Source organism: Panthera tigris, chromosome A2, assembly GCF_018350195.1.
Source record: "Panthera tigris isolate Pti1 chromosome A2, P.tigris_Pti1_mat1.1, whole genome shotgun sequence".
Classification (NCBI taxonomy): Eukaryota; Metazoa; Chordata; class Mammalia; order Carnivora; family Felidae; genus Panthera; species Panthera tigris.
This window is the reverse complement of record NC_056661.1, coordinates 265,747-289,024: the sequence shown is the minus strand read 5'-3', so window position 1 is coordinate 289,024 and position 23,278 is coordinate 265,747. Positions and strand designations below refer to the sequence as shown.

General features: G+C 63.2%; 2 protein-coding genes and 1 long non-coding RNA gene across 7 annotated transcripts; 2 read left to right on the top strand and 1 right to left on the bottom strand.

The window, feature by feature from the left end:
• The first annotated feature begins 6,865 nt into the window (after positions 1–6,865).
• Positions 6,866–17,839, top strand: RNF126 (ring finger protein 126). 5 transcript variants are annotated; one of them, XM_042977478.1, is made up of 9 exons: positions 6,866–7,023; positions 14,545–14,603; positions 14,738–14,819; positions 15,189–15,400; positions 16,455–16,523; positions 16,598–16,667; positions 17,206–17,299; positions 17,380–17,495; positions 17,608–17,839. In XM_042977478.1, exons 1-9 carry the CDS (start codon positions 6,949–6,951, stop codon positions 17,755–17,757), a joined length of 927 nt encoding a protein of 308 aa, XP_042833412.1. In that variant the 5' UTR covers positions 6,866–6,948; the 3' UTR covers positions 17,758–17,839. The 5 variants fall into 5 exon arrangements, with proteins under 5 accessions (XP_042833412.1, XP_042833410.1, XP_042833414.1 ...); XM_042977476.1 differs by having other exon boundaries at positions 15,156–15,400; XM_042977480.1 differs by having other exon boundaries at positions 15,156–15,400; positions 17,206–17,295; positions 17,608–17,775.
• On the top strand, positions 8,542–12,160 carry LOC122236493. Its single transcript, XR_006214556.1, has 3 exons — positions 8,542–8,623; positions 11,547–11,620; positions 12,083–12,160. It is a non-coding gene; the product is annotated as an uncharacterized LOC122236493 (long non-coding RNA).
• Positions 17,840–18,607: 768 nt separating the features above from the next.
• On the bottom strand, positions 18,608–22,597 carry FGF22 (fibroblast growth factor 22). Its single transcript, XM_007075729.3, has 3 exons — positions 22,368–22,597; positions 19,865–19,968; positions 18,608–19,692 (listed from the first exon to the last, which is right to left on the bottom strand). Exons 1-3 carry the CDS (start codon positions 22,579–22,581, stop codon positions 19,498–19,500), a joined length of 513 nt encoding a protein of 170 aa, XP_007075791.2. The 5' UTR covers positions 22,582–22,597; the 3' UTR covers positions 18,608–19,497.
• Between the last annotated feature and the right edge of the window lie 681 nt (positions 22,598–23,278).

Below are 23,278 nucleotides of genomic sequence, written 5' to 3'. Positions count from 1 at the left end.
AGCAGGACACTGGCCCTCTCTGGGGAGCCCTCCGCCCCCCCCCCTTTTTGGTCTCTCCTTTTCATGCCCTCCTGTCCACCCTGAACTGGTCTCAGCCTCATCCCCTGCAGCCCACTTCCTACCTTGGCTGTCTGCCATAAGGCTCCTCCCCCAGCTCAGACATCCACCATGACTCCCCGTGGCCCCAGGCTTCACTCCTCCAGACCCCACAGAAAACAGGCAATGACAATCCAAAGTGATCAGGACTGTGATGGAGGATGCTATACCCAGTGCAGACGGGGGAGGCCCAGGCAGACTTCCCAGAGGAGGAGGACATTTAAATCGCATTGGACTGAACAATGGTGAGGAAGGGGGTGTGGGGACAGAAGTGATAGGATGTTTGTGCTACAGGTAAGAGAAAACCCACCTCAAAGGTTTGGATCAGGGAAACGGTCCGGGATTCGCAGGCGGGCCCAGTGGAATCAGAGGATCGTCAAAAGCGGAGACCACTTCCCTCTGTGGTCACAGTGATGTACGTGACCTGCCATTGCTGTCTGTGAAGGCAGAGGAAGGGGCCTTGAGCCAGTGTATAGCCTCTAGAAGCTGGAAAATCAAGGAACAGACCCTCCCCCCCCCCCCCGAGACTCCGGAAGGAACACAGCTCTACCAATACCTCGATTTTGGTTCAGGGGTGGACTTCTGACCCCCAGAACTGGAAGAGAAGAATGTGTCTTGTTTCAAGCCACCACGTTCGTGGCAGTTCCTTAGAGCAGCAACGGGCAACGAGTGCAAGCAGGTGCTACAGACTGGGTTTGGTGCCACAGTGAGAGGGTCCCCTTTGGCTGGGGACAAACGAGAGTGATCACAAGTATGAAGGCAGGCGGCGGTATAGACGCCCCCAGGAGCAGGAGGGTGACCCTGGGGCCTGGAACGAGAAGGGGCCTTCTGGGGGAAGGAGGATGTGCCACCTTGGCTAGGCCATGTGTGTGGCCATTTTCTCTCTGTGCCCATTTTCTCACCTGTAAAATGGGCACAGATCCCAGTCCTGCAGATTCTAGGAAGGGCCAGGGACAGTGCCTGGTGCACAGTAGGGGCACGACATGTGTGCCCAGGTTCTTATTAACCAGCAGAGAGCTGTGTGTCCAGGGAAGACGCGTGACGAGTCTTCCCTGCCACTCACCACAATGCTGTGAGGCAGGCATCCGTTTTACAGAGGGGGTATTTGAAGCTGGAGGAAGGAAAGTGACTTTCCGGCAGTCACAAAGCCCCACAGTGTCGGGACAGTACCAGAGCAGCAAGATCCCAGGCCCCATGTGCTGAACTGTGGGGCAGGTCCCTCCCCATTCTGGATCGGACATTGGGGGCCAGCCCCCAGGTTGTGGCTGGCATCCCGTTCTGGTTCCAGCACTGGATTTTCCTTTGAGAAATCACCTCCTGTGCTTCCAGTCCAAATGACCCCAGGAATGGACACCAACCCAGGCTCAAACAATTAGAATCATCTGACATTCAGCAAGCCGGGAGGAGTAAGCTCTGAGATTTTTTTTCTGGGATCCAGAGACACCAACTTCCTGCCTGAGCTAGATGGGTGGGAGCCTAGAGCTGCAGGTGGCTCCTACCAATGGCCAGGGAGAGGCCAATCCAGTGGGATGCTGAGCCAAGAGGGGGCAGCAGAAATTCCCTGTGCCGCTATTGGAGTCCTGGATCCAGCCGCACCTGAACTCCTCCACCCCAATAAGACGAAGTCCATTTAAGCTGAGTTTCTGTCGCTCGTAGTGGACAAAACCAGCTTTCAATAAGCCCATTTACATTTTATTCAAGGGGAGCCTTTAGGACCCAGAGCAGTGGGTCTGCAGGGGCCATAGGAATCACACACACCCTAAAGTGCAGACCTTTGCCTCCAGGATACGGGTCTTAGCTTGGTCCAGAACGGTCAGGGTCGCCCCCGCCCCCCTCCCCTCCCCCCTCCCCTCCCCCCTCCCCTCCCCCCTTCCCCCGCCCCCCTCCCCTTCCCCCCGCCCCCTCCCCTCCCCCCCCTCCCCTCCCCCCGCCAGCTCCCACCTTCGTCAAGCCGGAAGAAGGCTTGTGATGGACTCCACACTCACTTAATGTCCACAGCCCTTGCACTAGGACCTGAAACCTTCAAGGCCTTGTGGGTTCTCCGATAGGGTATGTGATGTTGATAACCAAGGCAGCACCTGAAGACTCGGGCATGGTGGATGCTACGGGAGAACTCTGGTCAGAGCTGGGCTTCATGACGCCTTCATCGGATGTGCCCTCCCCTCTCAAACGCCACCGTGGCTCCCCATGGCCCCTGGACGAAGTCCAGGCTTCTCAGCCTGGGTTCCAGGCCCTTCCTGCTCAATCCATGCAATCCCCGCTGCAACTCTTCCACGCCACCCCCAAGCGCCCCCACCGCATCCCCGTCCCCGCAAAGTGACCAGATCTTGGGCGGGGAGCGGGCAGTGTGATTTGTAACCAAAGGTAGGGCCCACCCTCCTCTTGCTAGCCATTGGTTTAGGCGTGACCATGTGACCCAGATCTGGCCAATGGTAGGAGAGACAACCTGCCAGGGCGGGGACTGGAAGACCGCGCGGCCGAGCGTGTGCGCACGTGACCCGTGAGAGCTTGATGGATTCGGTTCCCGTTTGCTGCTCTAACAGATGACCGCGATTCTAGCCGCACAAACCCGACGCCTCGCGGTGCTGGGGGTCAGGGGTCTGAGGCGGGTCTCAGCGGCCAAAATCAGATGTGTCCGGGGGTCGCAGCGCTCGCCGCTGTCCGGCCGGTGGCCTCTGCGTCCTCGCCCCCAGGGCGCGTCCTCTATCCTGCAGCATTCTCGCCCCCAGGGCACGTCCTCACCACCCGGCACAGGGGCGACCTGGGCACGTTCCTTGTCCTGTCATCCACCTTGGCCCGTCGTCTGTTTGCTCACGTGTCCAGTGTCCTGGGGTTGGGCCTGTGAACGGGAAGAGAAAGCACCAGAACTCGCTTGGCCTGATCCAAGCCTATGCCGTGTGTAAGGTCACGGCCAAAAATGTCCCATGTGGGAGAACTGACAACCACAGGATGCGGAACGAGACGAAACCATGGAGATGAGCAGCCCGCTTGGATGAGGCTGCGGATTAGCCCCGGCTCTGTGTCTTTGGTAAATGTGCCTTCGGTTCAGGTAAGCGAGTAGCTTGCTTTTGGAGATACACCTGGGTGTGTATGAATAAAATGAAAAATAGAAATAAAAAGTACAAGCCAACAAACATGAATAAAAAGGGAAGGGATGCCTGGGTGGCTCAGTCGGTTGAGTGTCTGACTGTTGATTTCTGCTCAGGTGGTGATCCCAGGGTCATGAGATGGAGCCCAGAGTCAGGCTGAGTGTGGAGCCTGCTTGGGGTTCATTGTCTCTCTCTCTCTCTCTCTCTCTCTCTCTCTCTCTCTCTTTCTCTCTCAAATAAAAATTTTAAAATGGGGGAGAAAAGACATAACTCAAAATACACAAATAAAAATTTTTAAAAGACAAAAACTGCGTACTCAGACGGTGGCACATTCACACCTGTAGGAATCCTGGCTGGTGGGCCAGTGGCCCTACCTGCTTGGTGCCTCAGTCTCTTGCCTGCAACACGGGAACTCGCTTTCTCCAACCCCGAAGTCCCCGAAGGCTCCTCCCTGAGGCTTGATTTGAACTAAGCAGGTGAATACATGAGGGCACACCTGCCCCCTGGCCCAGGACAGGCCACTTAATGCCACCAGCTCTCTGGTGGTTGAATGTGGCTCCAATCAGAATCTCCATGGCTTGGTCCCTCCTGAGAACGAACCAAGACCGTTCTAACTCTCATCTGGAAAAATAAATGAGAAAGAAAAGAAGTTCAAACATGGTCACTTGCCCCAAATCAAGATCAAAACACACTACAAAGCCACAAGAAAAGGAACAGAGTGAACCTGGGAGAGGATTACGAGAGGGGGGGCCCCCTGCCCTTGTACAGGCTCCACCTCCTGAAATCTCCCCACACAGAGGACAAAGCTACTGTGTCCCTGGGTGACAGGCGAGGAACCCTAGCAAGAGCAGAAGTCACCCGCCCAAGGCGGAGACTCAAGGGTGCACAGTGTCAGGGCAACTTCCCCTCTGCCCCTGAGGCCCCCGGCTCAGCGCGGCGGAAGGAAAGGGTGCTCCCGGCAGAGGGGAAGGCACGTGAAAGGTCTAGCAACTAGAGAGAGCTGGGAGACTATAATCACAGCCGCCACTTGCAGAGGCAGCCTCCCTGGGAGGTGGGAGGCAGACCCACTTTACAGATGAAAGACTGAGTCTTGGAGGGGCTGCTGGTCCTTGTCTTGCAGTGTCTAGGGGGAAGCACAACCGTGTTGTGGGAAGTCTGAGGAGGGAGGCATGGCCCTGTCCTGGGGGGTATGTGTAGGGCCCAGGTGCCACCTACCTCCTCAATCCACTTTCAGAGCCTTTCTCGGGAAGTGCTGGGCAACCCTCAAGTTGTGTTTCACTGTGCCTGGCAATCAGAGCGCCCTCCCAGGTCTGTCCCAGCAGCAGCAACAGCAGCAAGGTAGCCACGGGGCCGGAAGTGGGTACCTGAGGGCCCCAGAACTGCAGAGACACCGGGTCATTTGCAGACACGGCCTGAGTGCTTGCATTCCAGTGCCACAGTCCCAGGGTAGCCAGCAGGCAAGAGCCCATGCAGAGGGCACAGAGACCCAATGGCCTGTGCCTGAGTCCTGGCCCTGCCGCATGACCATGTTTGAGCCCTCAGTCTCCCCAACTGTAAAATGGGGGTCTTGATTTTCCTCACATCATGGTGCTTGCATGAAGATTAAACTTCAGGCCCAGCACGTACTTAGCTCTTAGTTTTACAGTACACAAACCCTGCCTGGGCCTGGCACGCAGCAGGCACTCACTAATTATTCGTTTATTCAAGAATCTATGGGGCATCTACTAGATGCTGAGTACTGGCCTCACGTATTGGGAGACGCCATTGATAACTCCTGGATTTGGGGATAGCTGTAGGAGAAGGAAAGAGGGTGCCAGGCAGCGGGGTGCAGTATGGGATGGGGCTCCCTCAGGAAGGGATTGGAAACAGAAGCAAGGAAACAGAAGGGACAGTGGGAAGGGCGTGCCCAGCAGAGGGCATGACCAGACAGGGGTCGCGAGGTGGGATGCAGCTTGGCCCACCCAAGGGGCCAGCAAGGACCAAGGAAGTGCCGTGTGTGCCCATGTGTGCTCCCAGCCTCATCCAATCCCAAAACCCGGGAGGTGGGTTCTGCCATTTGCACAGAGGAGTTAAGTGACCTACCCAGGGTCACACAGCCAGCATGACTTGGTGGGATTTGAACACAGGCCTGATGGTTGTAAGGCCTCTTGCTCAATACCTCATAAACTTCTACAGGATGAATGAATGAATGAATGAATGAATGAATGAATGAATGAATGAATGTTGGTGGTATGAAATGAGCTAGGGGCTGGGCTTGAGTGGCCTGAAATGAACTGCCCTCCCTGGATCTGGGGTTTCCTGGATTCCCAGTGATGGGACCCGCATACTCTCTAGTGGCCAGACCAGGAATGGCTTGGAATCACCCCTGAACCTTGAGGGGGACAAGACTGACTGTCAGAGAAGTCCCTGTCCCTACCCTGACATTCAAGATCCTTTGTACACAGGCTCCAATTTTTAATGCCTTGACACTCTGGTTCCTGTGCCCCCTTTTGCGGGAAGCCCAACTCCAACCTACTCCTATTCATTCCTCAAAGCCCTGGCTCAAATGCCCCCTCCCCTAGGAAACCCTGTCTGTCTCCCCAGGCAGAGCCAGTACTACTTAGGGACCCATCCTCTGGCTCAGCCTCACGGGGCTGGGGTGCCTGCATCCAGCTCTGTCTCCCCGAGCCACCGAGCCACTTTCATTGCCTGTTGCGTTGTGTTCCGTGTTGTGTCCTTGTACCACCCATCACAAAGTGTGGCATGTGGCAGGTGACCCATGAACGTTCTGTTGAGTAGATGAGAGAAATAAGTTCATGACTGGGCTGGAACTAACCTCAGAAAAGTTCCGGGCCTGTGCCAGGTGATAGTGCAGTTTTTGCTGATTAATTTTTTGGAGAGGGGAGTGGTTAGGTTCTCTTTGCTCTCAAAAACAAGGCCACACCCCGCAGGCCTTGCACTGTCTTATCCCGTGGGTCACACTGAGGCACAGAGGGCAGTCCTCCTTCGACCCAGGAACGGGTCTCCCTGCATTTATTCAACGAGTGTTCATGGAATACCTGTTACCAGGCGCTATTAGGAGTCCAGCTGGGAACAAGACATAAACACCCCTTCCACTGTGGTGCCGACTCTATGGTTCATCAGGCGGGAATAAGTGCCATTGAGAAGGGCAAAGGCTTGAGAAAATGAGAAAGCAAGCCACGCAGGTGTCTGGGGTGCACCCGGCGGGGGCACAGCAAGTGCAAAGGCCCGGAGGTGACAGTGCGCCCGGTGCCCAGAACCAGTGAGGACGGCGGGGGGACAGAAAGGTGGCACTTGGGATAGAAGACCCGACGAGGGAAGTGGAAGCCTAGCCCCTTTCGGAGAAGAGGAGGGGCTCGACCCCACCCCGCGCAGGCCGCTCCCCTCGGCCTCCTCGGAGCCGGGCCTCGCCCCCAGCCACACCCCCGCTCCCTGCTCCAGGTTGCCAAGGTGACTCGGCCCCGCCCCTCCCAGCCCCGTCTTCGGGCTTCCAGGCCCGGCTCCGTCCCCTTACTCGGAGCCCTGTGAGAGAGGCGCCCGCACTGAGTTTGTCCCTCCGCGACCACCGTCGCCCGGGCAGGCGCCTGCCGCGCGCGCCGCCCGCCTCGCTCTCGCGCGCTCCTCCACCCCACGCCGTGCGTGCCTTGCGTGCCTTGCGTGAGCGTGCGCGGGCGCGTCGGCCGGCAAGGGAGCAGCAAACGGCCGGCGGCGGGCGGCGGGCGCCGCGCGGGGGGCGGGCGGCGCGGAGGAGGCGGCAGTGGCCATGGCCGAGGCGTCGCCGCAGCCCGGACGGTACTTCTGCCACTGCTGCTCGGTCGAGATCGTGCCGCGCCTGCCGGTGAGGCGCGGGCCGGGGCGGCGGGCGGGGGCTCTCTCTCCCTTGGCCTGAAGCGAGCTGGCCCCGCCGGGGAAACTGAGGCCCGGGCGGCGTTGGCCCGGGGCTCTGCGGGGGGCCCGGAGGCGGGGCCCACCCCCGGGGAAGCAGCGGGACCGATGATCCCAGATGCGCGGCGCGGAGGCCGCTCGGTCCCCGACGGGGAAACTGAGGCCCGCAGAGGCCGCGTGACCTGCGCTCGGCGCCCCGCCCCGGAGGAGGGAGGTGGGGGAATCGGACCCCGGGAGATGTCTCCGGGGGCCGTTCCCGGGGCGCGTGGTCGGCGCTGCGGGCGCCTGGCTGCGGGCCGCCCCGCCGAGCGCTCCCGCCTGCCTTCCCGATGTCGAGACGGGACGGCTGTGTACCTGGCCCGGGCCTGACAGCCCCGGGCAGGCTTTTGTGACCTGAGCCTGCGCTTTTGTGCTTCCCCGGAGTGGGGGTTGGGGGGCGGGTTTAGGCCCGCCTGTGGCCAGGTGTTGCCTTCTCCTTTAGGCCAGCGTTTCCCAAACCGTGTGGTGCGGCAGGGGACTGCTTGTTCAACGTACAGTGTCTCAGGCTCCTCGCCCCGGAGGTTCCTAGTTAGCAGGTCTAGGATGGGGCCCGTGTTCCCCTGCTCCAGGCCCACAGGGAAAGCGGCGGTCTAGTTCGACCCTTTCCTATTTTACAGGTGGGAAAAATGAAGCCAGGGGAAGCGCAGGCCAGCTGTGGCCCTGACATCCTGACAGTTGCCCCTGGGCCAGCTCCCACGGAGCAGGAAGAGGGAGGTGTGGGATGGTGGAGGCCCTGCAGGTGGTGAGGATTTATTGAGCACTTTCTAGGTGCTCCTAGTACTTTATCTCTGGCCCGCATGCTCCCCACAGTCGCCTGGGTGGTGGGTGGTGGGTGGAGGCTGTTCTCGTCTCAAAGCCAGACTCGGTTCTGCCTTTGCCAGCAGTGGGGACCCCTGGGAGGGGGGGGGGGCCGGGGGAAGGAGTCTATGGGCATCATCCCAGCCACAGAGGAAGGAAGTGGGCTCAAGTCAGGTTGGGAGCAGAGAGCAATGCCTGGGCCCAGAAGGCGAGAAAAGGTAGGGAGGTGCGGCTTCCAGAAGCAAGGGAGGAGGGAGAAATAAAACGAAACCTCAGCTGTGAGCACCCGCTGGGGCAGCCGACACTTGCCTCACCCTAGCCTCCCGGAAGTCCTGCTTCTGCCTTTTCCGGCTTTCTGCAGCCCCAGCTCCGTTCTCGACCGGGACCGCGGCAGGAGGCGGCTGGTGGCCTGACAGCTCACCGGCCTGAGTTAGTTGCACGCAGCCCCTTGCGGCTGGTGTGAGCCCAGGACCGGCCCTGGGACCCAGGCTTTCCCCAGAGCAGCCTGCCCGGAGCCGAGGGGGACCTGGGGCTGGGCGGTCTGCATAGCCAGCTGTTCTGGGCCTCTCTTCCTGGGGCCAGCACAGGGCCTGGGGCCTGGCCAGGTGTGCCCGCTTCCTGGCCATGTGGCCTTGGACCCGGAGCACCCTGATCTCTTGCAGCTGCCACCGGGCTGGGGAGGACCTGCCTCAGCACAAGAATCCGGTGGTGACAAGGTATCGTTGACCTCTGCCCTCAGAGTTTATAGGCTGGTCAGGGAGCCAGTGTTGAATAAGCGATTGGCAAATATTTAGTTAGGAATGCTGGCAAATTCCGTGAAATTAGCAAATGGCAGTAAGGGACTCCGGTGCCTGTTTGTGGGTTTGAAGGGTTCCATGAGGCCCGGTAGACAGGGTGACTGTTTACCAGTAAGGGGCGCACCTGCTGTTTCGGGATGGGGAGGGTTGGCCCTCAACCTGGTAGCGGTGGCAGGTCCCAGCCAGCACGCAGCACGTTCTGTTCACGGGAGGTAGCCCTGACTTTGGCCTGCTCTAGGGCGTTGGGGCTGGGTTTTGTGCAGTTCTTACTTTTGATTTTTGTCACCGTCGTGGTACCTCCTTAGGCACTGAGATAGTGCCCGCTCTCAGGTGCTTCTCGGCAGGGTCGGGCTGAGGCCACACCCAGCTGTGCCTCTTATCGCCCGTGTGGCTCTGGGTGAGGTGCTCGACCTCCCTGGACCTCCGTTTCTTCGCCTGCAAGATGGGCTTGACGAGATAACCCGTGCCCGCTCGGTGGGAGCACACACGTAGGGGGGAGCCCAGTGCCTGGCTCCCAGGACGGGGAATGGCTGGCAGCCTAGCCGGAGCAGGGCATGTGGGAGCAGGAACCAGACAGGCCGGCTGGCTTGAGGGCCTCCGAGGCTGGCACACAAGCCCAGACTCGAACCTGCCCAGGAAACGGCAGCTCTTGGGATGAGGTGGACGTGCGGGGTCGTGTGGCGCGACTGCAGGGCTGTGGAAACGCAGCGTCCACGGGCCGCCACCTGCTGTGCTTGGCACCCTGGGGCCCGCCGGGAGGTGCAGGTTCCCACCAGGGGGGCTGAGCGGGTGGCAGTCCGGGGTTGTATCCGCCCCTGTGCCACGGCCCCGAGCGCCTCGCCGCAGGCGGTGCCTCCGATGGCCCTCTTCAGGCCGCCTTCTCGTTGCTGGCGACTGCTTTCCTTCTCAGGGACGGCCTGAGTGTGTGACTGGGCGGGACCTGGACCTGGAGGGCGCTGGGGGGAGGAAGCCAGCCTGTGGTCAGCGCCCAGCGGCGGTGGGTGTCTGCCCTCGCTCTCTTTATGCCTCAGTCGACACGTCCTCTGTCCTTGCCCCTCGAGGGGCCTCGAGGAGTCCTGGCTCCTGATGCTTAGCAGAATAAGTGGAGTCCTTCCCACGGGGCACCCGGGGCCGGGCCTGCCTCCCCAGGCACCCTGTGGCCTCAGGCGGGTCCCTCTGGCCACCTGACAGCTCTGTGTGCCCACGTGCTGGATGCTGTGCGTCGTGCTGGGTCCTGCCCTGTGACCAGCCGTCTGTTCACCGCTGCAGAAATGCGGGTGCTCCGATGTGTGGGCTGCCCCTCGGGGGGACACAGACCCCACCCTGCACCTCCACACGGCGGGTGCTCCAGAGGGGGCTGGCATTTGCTCAGGGTCTGAAGTCAGCGGGGCAGGAAGTGAGCCGAGCCCCCAAAAGGTGGCTGGATGCTGGGCGGAGCCACATCCTAGGGCACCCCAGGCCTCTGAGTCACGTGTCACTGTGGGGAGGCTGAAGTGAGGCGGGGCTCCCAGCACAGTGGGCACACGTGTCGTGTCACACGGGGTCCCGGTCCCTAGCAGCGGTGTCAGAAGCACCCTGGCAAGACCAAGGAAGCTTGTAACATCTGCTGGGCTCCGTGTGTAAGCATCACTGGCTCCCAGGGGGCCTCACACGCGGCCGGATCCCGGCGTGGCTCTGCACCCTGGCATGCAGCGGTGTGCGTGATGCTCACGGCCGCTTGGGGGACAGGTGGGGTCGATGTGGGGTGTGGTGGCAGCAGGGTGGGCCTTCCGTGGGCCCTGGGCACCTGTCTGCCCAGTGGCAGCTGAGGAGGGCTATGTAGAGCAGCCAGGGCATTCCCGCGGGCCGTGGGCTGGTGGGGCACGGGCCGGGAGCACCGGCAGCAGGGGCCTGGGTGTCCCACCACGTCTGTGTCTGGGGCTGAGTCCATGTTCCTTCGACGCAGCGCTACACTGGGGTTCTGCCTCCCCTGGAGGGGCCTTGAGGGGCCGGGGCCCGCGGAGGCCGAGGTCACTGTACAGCAGGCGATCCCGTGGGGCCGGCCGGCCACCTCTCCACCTCCCGCCCGAGTTTCCCTGATTTAATCATGCTCGCCTGGCCGCGGTGTGAAGGAGTGCCTGAGTGAACCGAGGGCTGCCCTGGCTGACCCTGGGAGACCTGGGCAGGCCACTCCCTGGTCTGAGCCCCCGGGTCCTCCTCGTCACCGAGGAGGGGCTGAATTGCACCTCTTAGGCACGGCATAGAGACCGAGCACAGAGAGCGAGTGCCCAGTGAATTTAGCGTCTGTCTGTCCTGTCGTTGGTGTTCTGGCCACCGCCGTTGCTGATGATGCTGGGGTGGTCCCCTTCATCCCCTCTCCTCCTCCTGGGGGGAGAGGTAACTGATTCACGGTGAGGAACCATCAGAGACAGGCGCTCACAAGTGAGGGCCAGCGAGCGCCGGCTGACCCCCACCTGGGCACCACCTGGACCTGGGCTCTGCCCTGTGGGTGGCAGACATCCATCCCGGCGTCTCCGCGCTTGGATGCAGATGGCCATTGCTGGCTAGTCTGACTCAACAGGAACCGGTGGGGTGTGCCCGTGGAGGAGGAGAGCACCGGGGCACCCCCAGATCTGCTCCCTTCCCTGCTGCACACCAGCAGAAGCTGTAGCCCCCTCCTGAAATGCCAGGTGTCGGGTGGCCCGTGGCTCAGGCCGATCTGGACTTAGCGTGGGGCTCGCACGGGGATGGAGAGTGTGGAGGCAGGGCCCTGACCGCAGCCAGCTGTCGAGCCGTAGCCCTGTGGTCCTCAGTGGCGGCTGGATTTCAGAGCCCTAGGGTTGAGGCCATCCTCCGTTTACAGGTGGGGAGACCGAGGCTTGCGGCCAGGATGTGACGTTTGAGCAGAGACCCGACTTCCAAGAGGGGGCAAGCCAGGTAGCTATCTGGGGGAGAATGCTCCGGCAGAGGGGATGGTGTGCAGGCCCTGAGAAGAGAGGGCAGGTGGCGGTGGCCTGGATGGGGCAGGGAAGCGGGAGCGGCGGGCCAGCTTGTTCTGAGCCGACCGCAGGGGAGGAGAGTGCAGAGCAGGTAGTTGGATGAGGTTCTTGTGCGCCGCGTGGGACGGGGCTCCCAGGTGACGCTCAGAGATGGCGCCCGGCCTTGGTAGCAGAAGAGGTTGCCTGTTTCCAGCGGGTCAGACTGAGGTTGAGGCTGAGGCCGCCTGGCTCACCGGTCCTGCCCTGGCTCTTCCAGGCTTGCCCAGGGTAGCATGGAGACTGGGGGCGGGCGGCGTGCTCAGAGGAGAGGAGGGGGAGGGACAGCTTCTCACCCAGGCCCCCCCACCCCCATCCTGGCTGGAGAGGGCGGGCGCGCTTCTGATTTACGTCTCCCCCGTAGGGCAGGTGTGGTGGCGGTGGGCTCCGCCGGGGCCCAGAGAGAGCCTGGACCTTGCCGCCGGCCCCGAGCCAAGGGGAGCCCTGAGCAGACGCCCGCTGTCATCTGTGACATGGCCACGCTAAGGGCTTGATTGCCAGCGTCCTAACCGAGGCCGTCGCAGCCCCCTGCAGCCACACTGGCCCGTGTCCGTGGCCCTCTCTCCCCTTGGGGCTGCACCAGGCAGTGAGAGCCCTGGCCCGTCCACAGAGCTTCCCGCGGCCGTCTTCCACCGCAGCCAACGGTCCGAGGGTTGGTCGTTCGCGGTGGAGCCGAGCTGCCCGTTGCCCCCGTGTCCCCACTTGGGAGGGCAGGGGTCACTGTCCTCGCTGCGCCTTCTGATGGCTCTGTTGAGATACAACTCACCTGTTCACGGTGTGCATGTCAGTGTTTTCCATACGCCCAGAGCCCCGCACCCACCACGGCTGTCTAGTTCCAGAACATTCCCTCACCCTAAAAGGAAGCCCTGTCCTCGTTAGCATTCACCCTCACTCGCCCTCCCCTCCCCCGGCCCCCACGAGCCCCCTTCCGTCCGTGGATGGGCCTGTTCCGGACGTTTCACACACGCGGACTCACACCTCGTGTGGCCTCTCGTGTCAGGTTTCCTCCCTGAGTGTCGTGCGTTCAGGGTTCGTCCGCGGGGCAGCGGGTGTGGGCGCTTCGCCCCTGCTCGCGGCCGAGGGATGTGCGCCTGCGCGGTGGACACGGTCATCTGTGCGCGTGCGCGGGGGACGTGGTCATTTGTGGGCGTGCGGGGGGGGGGTTGCGTGGGCGTGAGTGTTCGTGTCTCTCGGGTGTGGACCCGGCAGCGGGGTCGCGGGGTCGTGTGGTGACCCTGGGGTCGACCTGACGAGGAACTGACCGCGGGCCTGTCTTCCAGACAGACCGCCCCGCTTCTCGTCCCCACCGCCAGCCGGGGTTCTGGTTCCTCCACTTCCGCTGACGCTTAGCCGTAGTCGGCCGAGTGGCGCGGTCCCGGCGGCCGGCCGGGAGGTGGTGTCTCACGGGTTTCGGTTTGCGTTTGCTCGTTGCCTGACGGTGTCGAGCGGCTCTCTGCTGGTTTGTCGCCCTTTGTGTGTCTTTGGAGAACTGTTTTAATTCTTTGGTCAGTTTTTAGCCGGGTTGTTTGTGTTTTTGGCGTTGAAGCGTTAGAGCTCTGTATTCCGGATCCCAGCTCCTGTGGCGGGTGCAGTTCCTTCCTGTCCTCCCCAATCGGCTCAGTGTTCCTTGACCCCACCCCCCCTTTGCTTTTGGTGGCGGGGGGGGGGGGGGGGGGACATGGCGCGTGCTGTGGTGGCACCCACTGCCCTGGTGCAGGTGCCTGGTACTCCCGCTGGGTGTCCACGGGGAGGCCCGTGCCTGCTGAGCCACCTGTGCCTGTGGCTCACGTGGGGCCATTGGCGGCCCCCTCCTTGACAGTCTGCATCCCCTCTGTGTCTCCCACTCGGCACGCGGGGACAGTGCTTCCAAAACGTCACCTTAGGTAGAAGCACAGCTTGCGCTCACGTCTGTGTCTTCCCGTTTGGGTGGCTTTTGGACACTCGGTGCGAACCCCCAACCCACTTGTTTGGTTTTGGTGTTTCCATGCCTTGCGGCCCCTGGGGCCCGTCCTCCACTTGGGACATTACACGTCCCCCATCTGACTGGTGGGCCTGGCTGGGGGGGGGAGTGGCTGGGCTTGGAGGGGGCACGGCCAATGGGGGTGGGGTCACACTGCAGCCCGGGGTCACAGGCCCTGCGCTAGGATTGCTGGAATGTTCCAGAGATGCCGCCATGGGACACCCGCGGGCTGGTCCCTTTGCTCAGGTGGCGCTTCCCGCCCTCAGTGGCCACCTTCCTGGGAGCTGAGCTACTGAGGCCTCGATAGTCCTGTGACCCCACAGTCCCTCCTGCAACCTTCTCAGGAGCTCGGGGCAGGTGTCTTTATATGCAAAAGGGGAGTCTCTCACGGAACGTTCTCACGTCTCACGTCTGCACAAGTCGGGAACTGCTAGGTGGACCCGCATCAGCTGTGGCCTGTTTGGTACAGGCTTCTTCAGAGCCTTCAACAGCTGGTGTGGCTGAGTGGAGGCCTTGAAGCTCGGAAAGTTTCGTCACCCTGAGGAGCGTGGGCTGATGGCCTTTGGCGCGGCAGCAGCTCGCCTGGGGGCCCAGGCCTCGCCCGCACGAGGGGCAGGTCGAGGTGGCTGCGGTCATTACCACACGGAGGCGGTGGCCTCGGATGAAGGGCGCCCGCCTCTCAGACATCTCAGAGACCCGGCAGGTCTGTGCCAAATCGGACTCTGGGCCTGAGCAGTTTCACCGATGTGCCTGGAGCCGCTCGGTGTGGCCTGAGGTGGGGGTGTCCGGTGACCCCGCAGGCACGGCTGACACGGCACGGGGGCCGGGACCCCCGAGATCGCACTCACCCGCCCTCTCCTCCGCAGGATTACACCTGCCCCAGATGCGAGTCTGGTTTTATTGAGGAGCTTCCCGAAGAGACCAGGTAACCCAGCCCAGGTGCACGCTGGCAGCGCCCAGGCCCCTTGGGGTGGGCGGGGCTGTGGGCGGGCAGAGGCTGGACAGGCCGCGGCGGGCAGGGGTGAGAGGTGGAGAGGGCCTCCCTCTCTCCTGACTCAGGACACCCCGTCCTCCCAGGAGTACAGAGAATGGTTCCGCCCCCTCCACAGCCCCCGCGGACCAGAGCAGGCCACCGTTTGAGGTGAGTCAGGCCCCAGATTGCCCTCCCCTCCCCGTGTGGACCGGTCCCCCCACCTGACCCTCGACCACCGGGACCTGTGCTTCCTCGTTTCTCCCACACACGCCAAGGCTCCCCTGCTGCACCCTCAACCCTCAGGGCCCCAAGCCTGGGACGGGGCCCCGTGGCACACGGAGGAGACGTGGGGTCCAGGCAAGGGGCTGGGTCAGGTGGGACCCAGGTGGCCGCTCGGGGCTCCCGCCCCGCCCCCCCACGGTCCCATGGCCCTCCTCCCCACAGAAGGTCCTCAGGGCCCTGCCCTCCCCCCGCCCCGTGGTCACATCGCCCTCCCCCTCACAGAACGCGGACCAGCACCTGTTCACACTGCCACAGGGCTACGGGCAGTTTGCTTTCGGCATCTTTGACGACAGCTTCGAGATCCCCACCTTCCCCCCTGGGGTGCAGGCCGACGAGGGCAGGGACCCTGAGAGCCGTCGGGAGAGAGAGCAGCACTCCCGGCACCGGTATGGCGCCCGGCAGCCTCGCGCCCGCCTCACTGCACGACGGGCCACCGGCCGGCACGAAGGCGTCCCCACGCTGGAAGGGTGAGGGCGCTTGGGGGCAGCCGGCGGGTGGGACGCTCCCGAGAGTCTCGCAGCCTGCCCCACCCTGACTTAGCCAGCCTGACCGTCTGCCCCTCCAGAAGGTTCTGTGGTTACAGAGGGGCGGATGCTAGCTCTGGGGCTGACCTGTGGGCGGGGCGCTTCCCCTGTGCACCCAGGCAGAGCCCACCGTGCTGAAGAGCTGCGGACGGGGGGCCCCTACCGTGTGGCCCGGGGGGCCTCTCGTCCACTCAGTGCCTTCCATCCTTCTGGAGGGGTGTCTGTCCCCTGACTCCCTCATCCCCATCTGTTCAGACACGGCCGATTCACATCGGGTCCTTGTCTCCCAGGGCGGCAGGCAAGTGGGGTGGGTTTTGGGCCCCCCCCCCCCCCCCCCCGCTCCACCGCAAAGCCCCGAGCTCCCTCCGTGTCGGCGTCGGCACCAGGAACGGCTTCTCTGTAACCTGAGGCTCGTTCAGAGGACTTGGGGTGAAAAGGAAACGTTTTTCTGAGGGCCCCGTTCCCAGAGAACATAGGGTCCTCCAGCATCTTCGTAGATGGAACCAGGCTGTGCACAGAAGCGCCTGTGTCACGGGGAGCCCCGACGCGCTCTGCTCTGTTCCGTTCCGGCCCAGGACACAGCCTGGGCTGCCCTGACCCCCCAGGTGTCTCGTGTTCGTGAGCTGCCCTGTAGCAGCCCCTCCCCCCCAAGCTCGGACACGGGCTTCACTGTGACCCCAGCCGGACGTTGCGGAGCGTCTGCAAACAGCAGGGCTGGGGATCCCCACCCCCCAGGTTGTAAAATAGGGAGCAGATGTGGTCATGCGTTGACGGGCACCGTCCAGGCCTCTGGGAAAGCTGGCCCGAAAATCTGCAAGGGAGACAACTTTTCTCGGTCTGTCTTGTGTTTGATTGCTTGCAAATCTTATTGGTTGAAAACGCAACCTTTAAAACACCGTGAACTTCAAAGCCGGACACGTGTGTCCTCTGCTGCCTCCCCTGGGGGTGCCCAGCCTTGAAGGGCGCTGACCACAGGCCGGGCCCCGCTCTGTTCCAGGATCATCCAGCAGCTGGTCAATGGCATCATCACTCCTGCCAGCATCCCCAGCCTGGGCCTGGGCCCCTGGTGAGTAGGTGGGCGGGTCCCCTTGCGCCCTGCCCAGCCCCTCTGCCACTTGAACCCCAGACCTCTCTGCCCAGGGGTGTCCTGCACTCAAACCCGATGGACTACGCCTGGGGGGCCAACGGCCTGGATGCCATCATCACGCAGGTACAGGGTGGCCTCCCCGAGGCGGGCACCAGGGTGTCGCCATCTTCTGGGGACTAGGATGCCCCCGGTGTGGACGCCCTGCTCCCCAGAACTCCCATCCTGAGTCTGGCGGGCCCCGTGTGGACCTGCACGTTCTCCTGAGCTGTCCCTGGGGATGGGGTGTTCACCATGACCTTGGTGGCCCTTGTGCGGTAGGAACGCTGCCAACTTTGCGGCCTTTCGCTGGTGAACTGGTGGTGAACGTGGCCACAGCCAGGCCCAGCCCTTTGGTTCTAGCGGGTGAGAGGACTTAGGGTGGGACCCTCGGCGCTGGGAGGGGCCTCCCTGGCTGCAGGGTGACCCCGACAGGATGAGCAGAAGAGTGGACAGGCGTGGGGGGCAAGGGGGCTCAGCCTCGGCGGAGGGGGGGTCCGGGGCCCCAGAAAAACACAGCCTTGGTGCTTTTGCAGGTAACCCGGCCTTGCATTTCAGAGCCCCGCGGGGCGAGGGGCCGCGCCTGCCTGCCGAGCTCCCGGCACTCTGGCCTCTTGTCTTTCAGCTCCTCAATCAGTTTGAAAACACGGGCCCCCCCCCAGCAGACAAAGAGAAGATCCAGGCCCTCCCCACCGTCCCTGTCACCGAGGAACACGTAGGTAAGTGGCTCGCCCCCTCCTGGGGACACCTGGGTGGGGGGTTCCCTGGTCTCCGCCATCACAGGCTCCCTGCCCCGCAGGCTCCGGGCTGGAGTGTCCCGTGTGCAAGGACGACTACGGGCTGGGAGAGCGCGTGCGGCAGCTGCCCTGCAGTCACCTCTTCCACGACGGCTGCATCGTTCCCTGGCTGCAGCAGGTGAGCCGGCCCCTGCCCGCCCCCGGGCCGAACCCTGGCCCCCGCCCCCGCCGCAGGCTCGGCCCCTCACCACCCCCCGCCCCACCCCCCCACCCCCGCTGTCCCCACACAGCACGACAGCTGCCCCGTGTGCCGGAAGAGCCTCACCGGACAGAACACGGCCACCAACCCCCCGGGCCTGAGCGGCGTGAGCTTCTCGTCCTCGTCGTCCTCGTCGTCCTCGAGCTCGCCGAGCAACGAAAACCCAGCGGGCAACTCGTGAGCGCGCCGGCCGGCCTCCAGAGAGGGCACAGGACCTGGGCCTTGCCAGGCCCGGCGGGGCAGGGCGGGGCAGGGGGCGGCGCGGCGGGGCTGGAGCCTGGAGGTACCCCCGCCTGCCTCCGCCCCCGCACCACCCCCGCGCCCGCCACCGCCACCGCCACCGCCGGCCGAGCCTCGAGGACCGCAGCCCCCCCCCCCCCCGGGCCGGAGCAGGCTCAGCCCTCCCCGCGGAGTGTGTCGCGCAGGAGCCTGGGCACGCGTCGACCCCCCCACCCGTTTGTCTCTAACCTCACCCCTACACATTCGACGGCGGAAAGGTTTTTATAATTTTAAATTATTACTGCTTTGAAATAAATGGACGTTTAGCTCACGTGCGGCCTGCATGATCTGTGGAGAGAGCGGGTGGAGCCGCTAGGCCGTGGTCTCCGCGACGCCTGGACGGGTCGCCAGCCCCCAACCCAGGCGCCGGGAGCTCGGGACCACAGGATGACCAGCAAAACAAGAACAAAACTGCTCCGACAGACATTTTTTAAAGGAAAAAATACGTGTATCTTGAAAGCTATTTAAAAATACACCTACTTAGAGAAGCAGGTAGTTCGGGGTCTTCCTTCCGCGTCGGCGCCAGGGGCGGGCTGAGCTTCTCCGGCCTTGGCGGGCTCCGTGGCCGCGGACCCCGAGGACCCCGGGACCCGGGGCGGGCGGCAGCTTCACAGTGTTGCAGAAGGTGAGCTGAGGTGGGGCCTGTCGGCAGCGCCACCCCGCCCCCTGCCCGCTGGGAACCTGACTGCGTGTGTGTTTGTGTGGCGTGGGGGGGGGGGGGGGGGGGCGGGGACCAGGGGCCTTGACTCCAGTGAGCGTCCGGGCTGCACACACCCCCACCCCAGGGACTGTCCCCTTCCCGCAACAGAATATCCCGCCTCGCTCTGCCGGCTGCAGAGCTGGGTTTGGACCTGGGCTCTGAGCTCTGGCCCCTTTCCTTCCGTTGGTGCTGGGCTGGGCAGGGAGGGCTCAGGGGTGCCCGGCGGGCAGCAGGCACAGCCTCCCCGGGACCCCGAGCTCCTGAAGGACACTGGCATGAAGCCCCCTTGGCCCACCCACGGCCCCTCCTCATCCTCACGGCTAGCAGCTCCGGGTCTGCCTGTCTCTCTGCCTCCCTCTCGAGAGGACCTCGTGAGGACACTGCCCCCCCCCCCCGAAAGGGGGCCTTGAAAGGTCCCCTCTGCCACGTAGGTGACACATCTGCAGGTCCCAGGACCAGAATGGGGACCTGTGACCCAGGCACATCCACGTTGCCTTCTCTCTCTTGGCCCTCAGACCTCCTCCCTGCCTCGGACACCGGTGGGTTCCCACCTCAGAGCCTCTGCCTGGGCCGGGTCCGGCCCGGAGTGCCCTTCCCAGACCTTCCGGTGAGCACACGGCCACATCCTTCAGTCTCCGTCCCGGGTGGTGAGTGGGGCCTCCGTGCCCTCCCAGCCTGTGAACGGACACCTGCAGCCTGTGCTCAGCTGAGCGTCCACCTCCCCGCAGACTCAGACAGGAGGCCCCTGGGAGTCAGGCCGCATCTGTGGGGGTCCCGCAGTGTCCCCAGCCCGGCACGCCGCGGACACACCGTTATTGCTTGTGGAACAGAGGAGTGACCAGACGTGCTTTGCCAGGGCCTGGGCTTCCCCAGCCGCTGGCCGTGCAGCTCGGGCATCTTGTGGGATCTCTGTCCAGCTGCTCCTCGTGGCCCCTGGGAACCTCAGGAGACCAGGACGGGCAGGAAGTGGGTGGACAGGTGGTGCCGCTGTGTCCGGCCACCGCGCCTCGGGGACCCCTGCCCATCCAGCGCCAGGAACATGGGCCGACCGCGGTGACGCCAGCGGAGCGAGGCGTAGGTGTTATAGCCGTTCTCCTCGATGCGCTCCTGGAACCTGCAGTGGGTGGTGTAGACCCGCTTCGGGGGGTCGGGTGTGTGAGGCAGGCCACCGGATACCTGCCCGCCCACCAGACACCCCGCCCCGCCCTGGACGCCCTGTCCCCCACCGGACACCCCGCCTGTCCCCCAGACACTGGTCCCCCCACTGGACACCCACCCGCCCCGACCACCACATACACTGTGCACTCACCGACCCGTAGAGATGGCCCCCTCGGTTCATGGCCACGTAGAAGCCGGTGTGCACAGCCTTGAGGGCCACGACGCCCACACGGATGGAGCGGATCTCAATGATGCCTGGGGGCAGGGGTCAGTCAGGGCCCATGGTCCGCCATCTACCCACCTGTGCACTCTCGTTCGTTCATTCATTCATTCATTCAGGTGACATTCACCAAGCACCTACTGTGTGCTTGGCCCTGTGATGGGCATGGTGACACACGAGACCACACAGGCCCTGCAGGAGCACCCCAAAGATGTGGGGGTGACCAAGGGGCAGGAAGGACACTCGAGCCAATGTGAAGGCTCAAGACAGGATCAGCCCTGCCAAGCGGGAGGAAGTCGGCGGGGCAGGAGGGCACTGAGTTAGGTCAAGGGTGAGAAAACCAAGCCAGAGGAGGCAGGGGATGGCCTGGGCAAGCCGTGATGTCAGAACAAGTGACGGGTGTGATGGGCGTAGACCCCCCAGTCGGCCTCCAGATGGGAGGCATGGTCCAGGCGAAGGCCTGGAGGCGGGACACGGGGTGTCTACAGCATACCGTGCTCAACTCCGTGAGCACAGCACGGATGCTGCCGGAGCGCTGTACCCCACCGAGCCCACGTATCAACCCCAGGTGGGAGGTGCCTGCTGTGTCTCCTTCCTAGAGAGGGAAACTGAGCCTGGGAAGTGGCAGAGCCAGCTTTGGGCCTGACTTGCAGATGGGTGACCCTGGGTGACCCTGTCCCACTCTGAGCTGCTCAGTGAAGTAGAACTGTGGGATGAGCAGCCGTCCACAGCCTCAACACCCCCCCCCCCCCATATACTGGGGCCTAATCTGGAGTCAAGGCCTTGCCCTCTGGTCTTCAGTCTGGACTTGGATGCCCGAGGTGATGGGGAGCTCACTCTGTTGCATGGGGCCTTTGTTCCTCCTATTTCCTCTGTCAGAAAGGAAAGTGGTCCTTGCCCTGCTGACTTCCTCCCACTTGGCAGGACCAGGGTGAGCCTTCACGCTGGCTCAAGTGTCCTTCCTGCCCCCTCGGTCACCCCCACATCTTTGGGGTGCTCCTGCAGGGCCTGTGTGGTCCTGAGTGTCACCATGCCAGCTCCTTCGCCCTATATGAAAGCCAACCCAAGCCCATCTCCATGGAGAGGCCCCAGACCTCTCAGATAAAGCTGCCACCCAGTCATCTCCTGGACGTCACTCTGTTTTCATTTTCTTTGCACCCTTTGTGGCCTCCTGTGAAATTACCACATTAGCTGTTCATTTGTTTTACTGCTTTACTCTGCTGTGGGAGCCCCATGAAGGTGGCTGTCCTGGTCACTGCTACGTCCCCTGTGCCCAAGGCAGCATACAATAGGTGCCCAATTAGGAACCACAGAATTAATGAAGGAGAGAAGAGCTCCAAGGACCCCCCCACCCCCACCCTGTGGAGCCATCAACCATGTCACTGCCACTGCTGTCCAGATGGGGAAGGTGCAGCTCAGACAGAAACAGCGACTGTCCCAAGTCACCTGGCAGATCCAGGCCCCACACCCATCTTGAGGCCACCCTGCCTGCCTGTGCCCACCGCTGAGCAACTGGCCCAGCCAGTCCCCCTGTCATCGCCCTTGTCCGGTGAACCTAATGAGAGCCCTGGGAGCCCGATGAAAGCAGCTGGAGGGGCAGGGGGTGATTATCTGCCCTAATGGTGGTGATTCAGGCAGTGGCCAGTGATTAGCCACCGCCCCCCACACCCCACCCCGTTCCCTGACCTGGGCCTCAGAGCTCTCCGGAGACTGAGACAGGACCGGGGGTCACTGACTGTCTCCAGCCGTCCCAGGCTCTAGCCTCTCTTTTGCCCCATCTCCCCTCTTGCCTCATACATTCCACAAACACTGAGTGCCTACTGTTTGCTGGGCAGGACATCTTGGCAAGGTTATGGGCATTAAGGAGCCCCAGCAACACCCCTGCCCCCACCCCAGCAGTGTGTCCCAGGGCTGCTCATTTTCCCTCTCTGTGCCTCAGTTTCCTCATCTACCAAAAGGATGTCTAGGAAGAAATAGAGGGGTCCCTAACTCAGGCAGATCCTGAGTTTGGATGTGCAGTGTGGGAAGTCCAGAATCCAGACCCCAGCTCTGCCTCCACTTCATGATGTAACTGGGCCCCCCGGGGGCCCTTCCAGGAGCAGAGTTGCCCGTCTGTAGATGGCCCCAGTGACCCCAGCCTCAACTATTCTGCAAAGACCTTTCTGTGCTGCGGAGCCAGGCCCAGAGCCAGGAGCTTCCTCGGTGACCTTTACTTTAACTGTCCAACCCTCCCACCGTGTGGGCTGGGCCCATTTCACAGTTGAGAATACTGAGGTCCCCGACGGGAAGCGACTTGGCCAACAGCACACACACAGCCAGAGGAGCCTCTGGGACGCTCCCACGCGCGCAGGAGGGCCCGGCTCATCCTTACTCTCATGTTGCCCTTGTTGGTACTGCCGGCCTGTCTGCCTTGGACCCCCCTCCCCGGACTCACTGTCAGCTCCGTGACGCCAGCGGGTGCCCTGCACGCGGCCGCTGGGGTCCACTCGCAGGAAGAAGTGGGTGGAGGAGAAGAGGCGCCTCCAGCGCACGTCGCCCTCCAGGTGTGGGTAGCTGCGCGGTCTCCGCGGGCTGTTTGGGGTCCCCGCGGCGCCGGACGCCCGCGCCAGCAGCAGCCACACCAGGCTCAGCCACAGGCGGCCGCGCATGTCCCCGCGCCCGGCTCGCCGCCCTCTCCTGTCTCCCCGCGCGTCCGCGGCCGGGCCATCGCCGGGACAGGGGCGGGGCGCCCGGAGGGGCCGGCCCATACGGGCCAATAGGGAGCCTCGGGGGCGGGAGCCGCTCCACAGGAGGGCGGGGCGGGGCCGGGGGCGGGGCCGCGATCAATGAGCCAACCAATGGAGAGGCTGGGGCTGGCCAATGGGGCGTCGTGGAGGGGCGGGGCAAACGCTGCAGGGGCGGGGCAACGAGGCGGCTGGGGCGGGACCAGGACGCGGGGCGGGGCCCACTCGGGAAAACATTCCTGCCTCCGCGCGTGTTTGTCCTGCGGGACGGGGAGGGCAGCAGTGCGTGTTCCTGAGTCACCGGGTTAGCCTGCAGGGGCTGCGGGGGCGTGGGTGTGAGAGAGGCGAGCCCGTAGAGACGCAGAGGGAGACAGCTACGGGAGAGACAAAGACGAAGATGGAGAGACAGAGACTCTGAGACACACGAGGAAAGGCGGCTAAGAGACACAGAGACAGAGAGAGATAGAGAGATCTGAGAGATACCGGGAGAAATGGAGCAGCTAGGGGTCAGAGACTGGGTGGGAAGTTCTGGCCTGCGTGTCCGTGCCAGCCAGGTCCCTGCACTGGGCATGCCCAGGTGGGATTTGTCTGCCCTCCAGACTGAACTCCCTGAGAGGCTCAG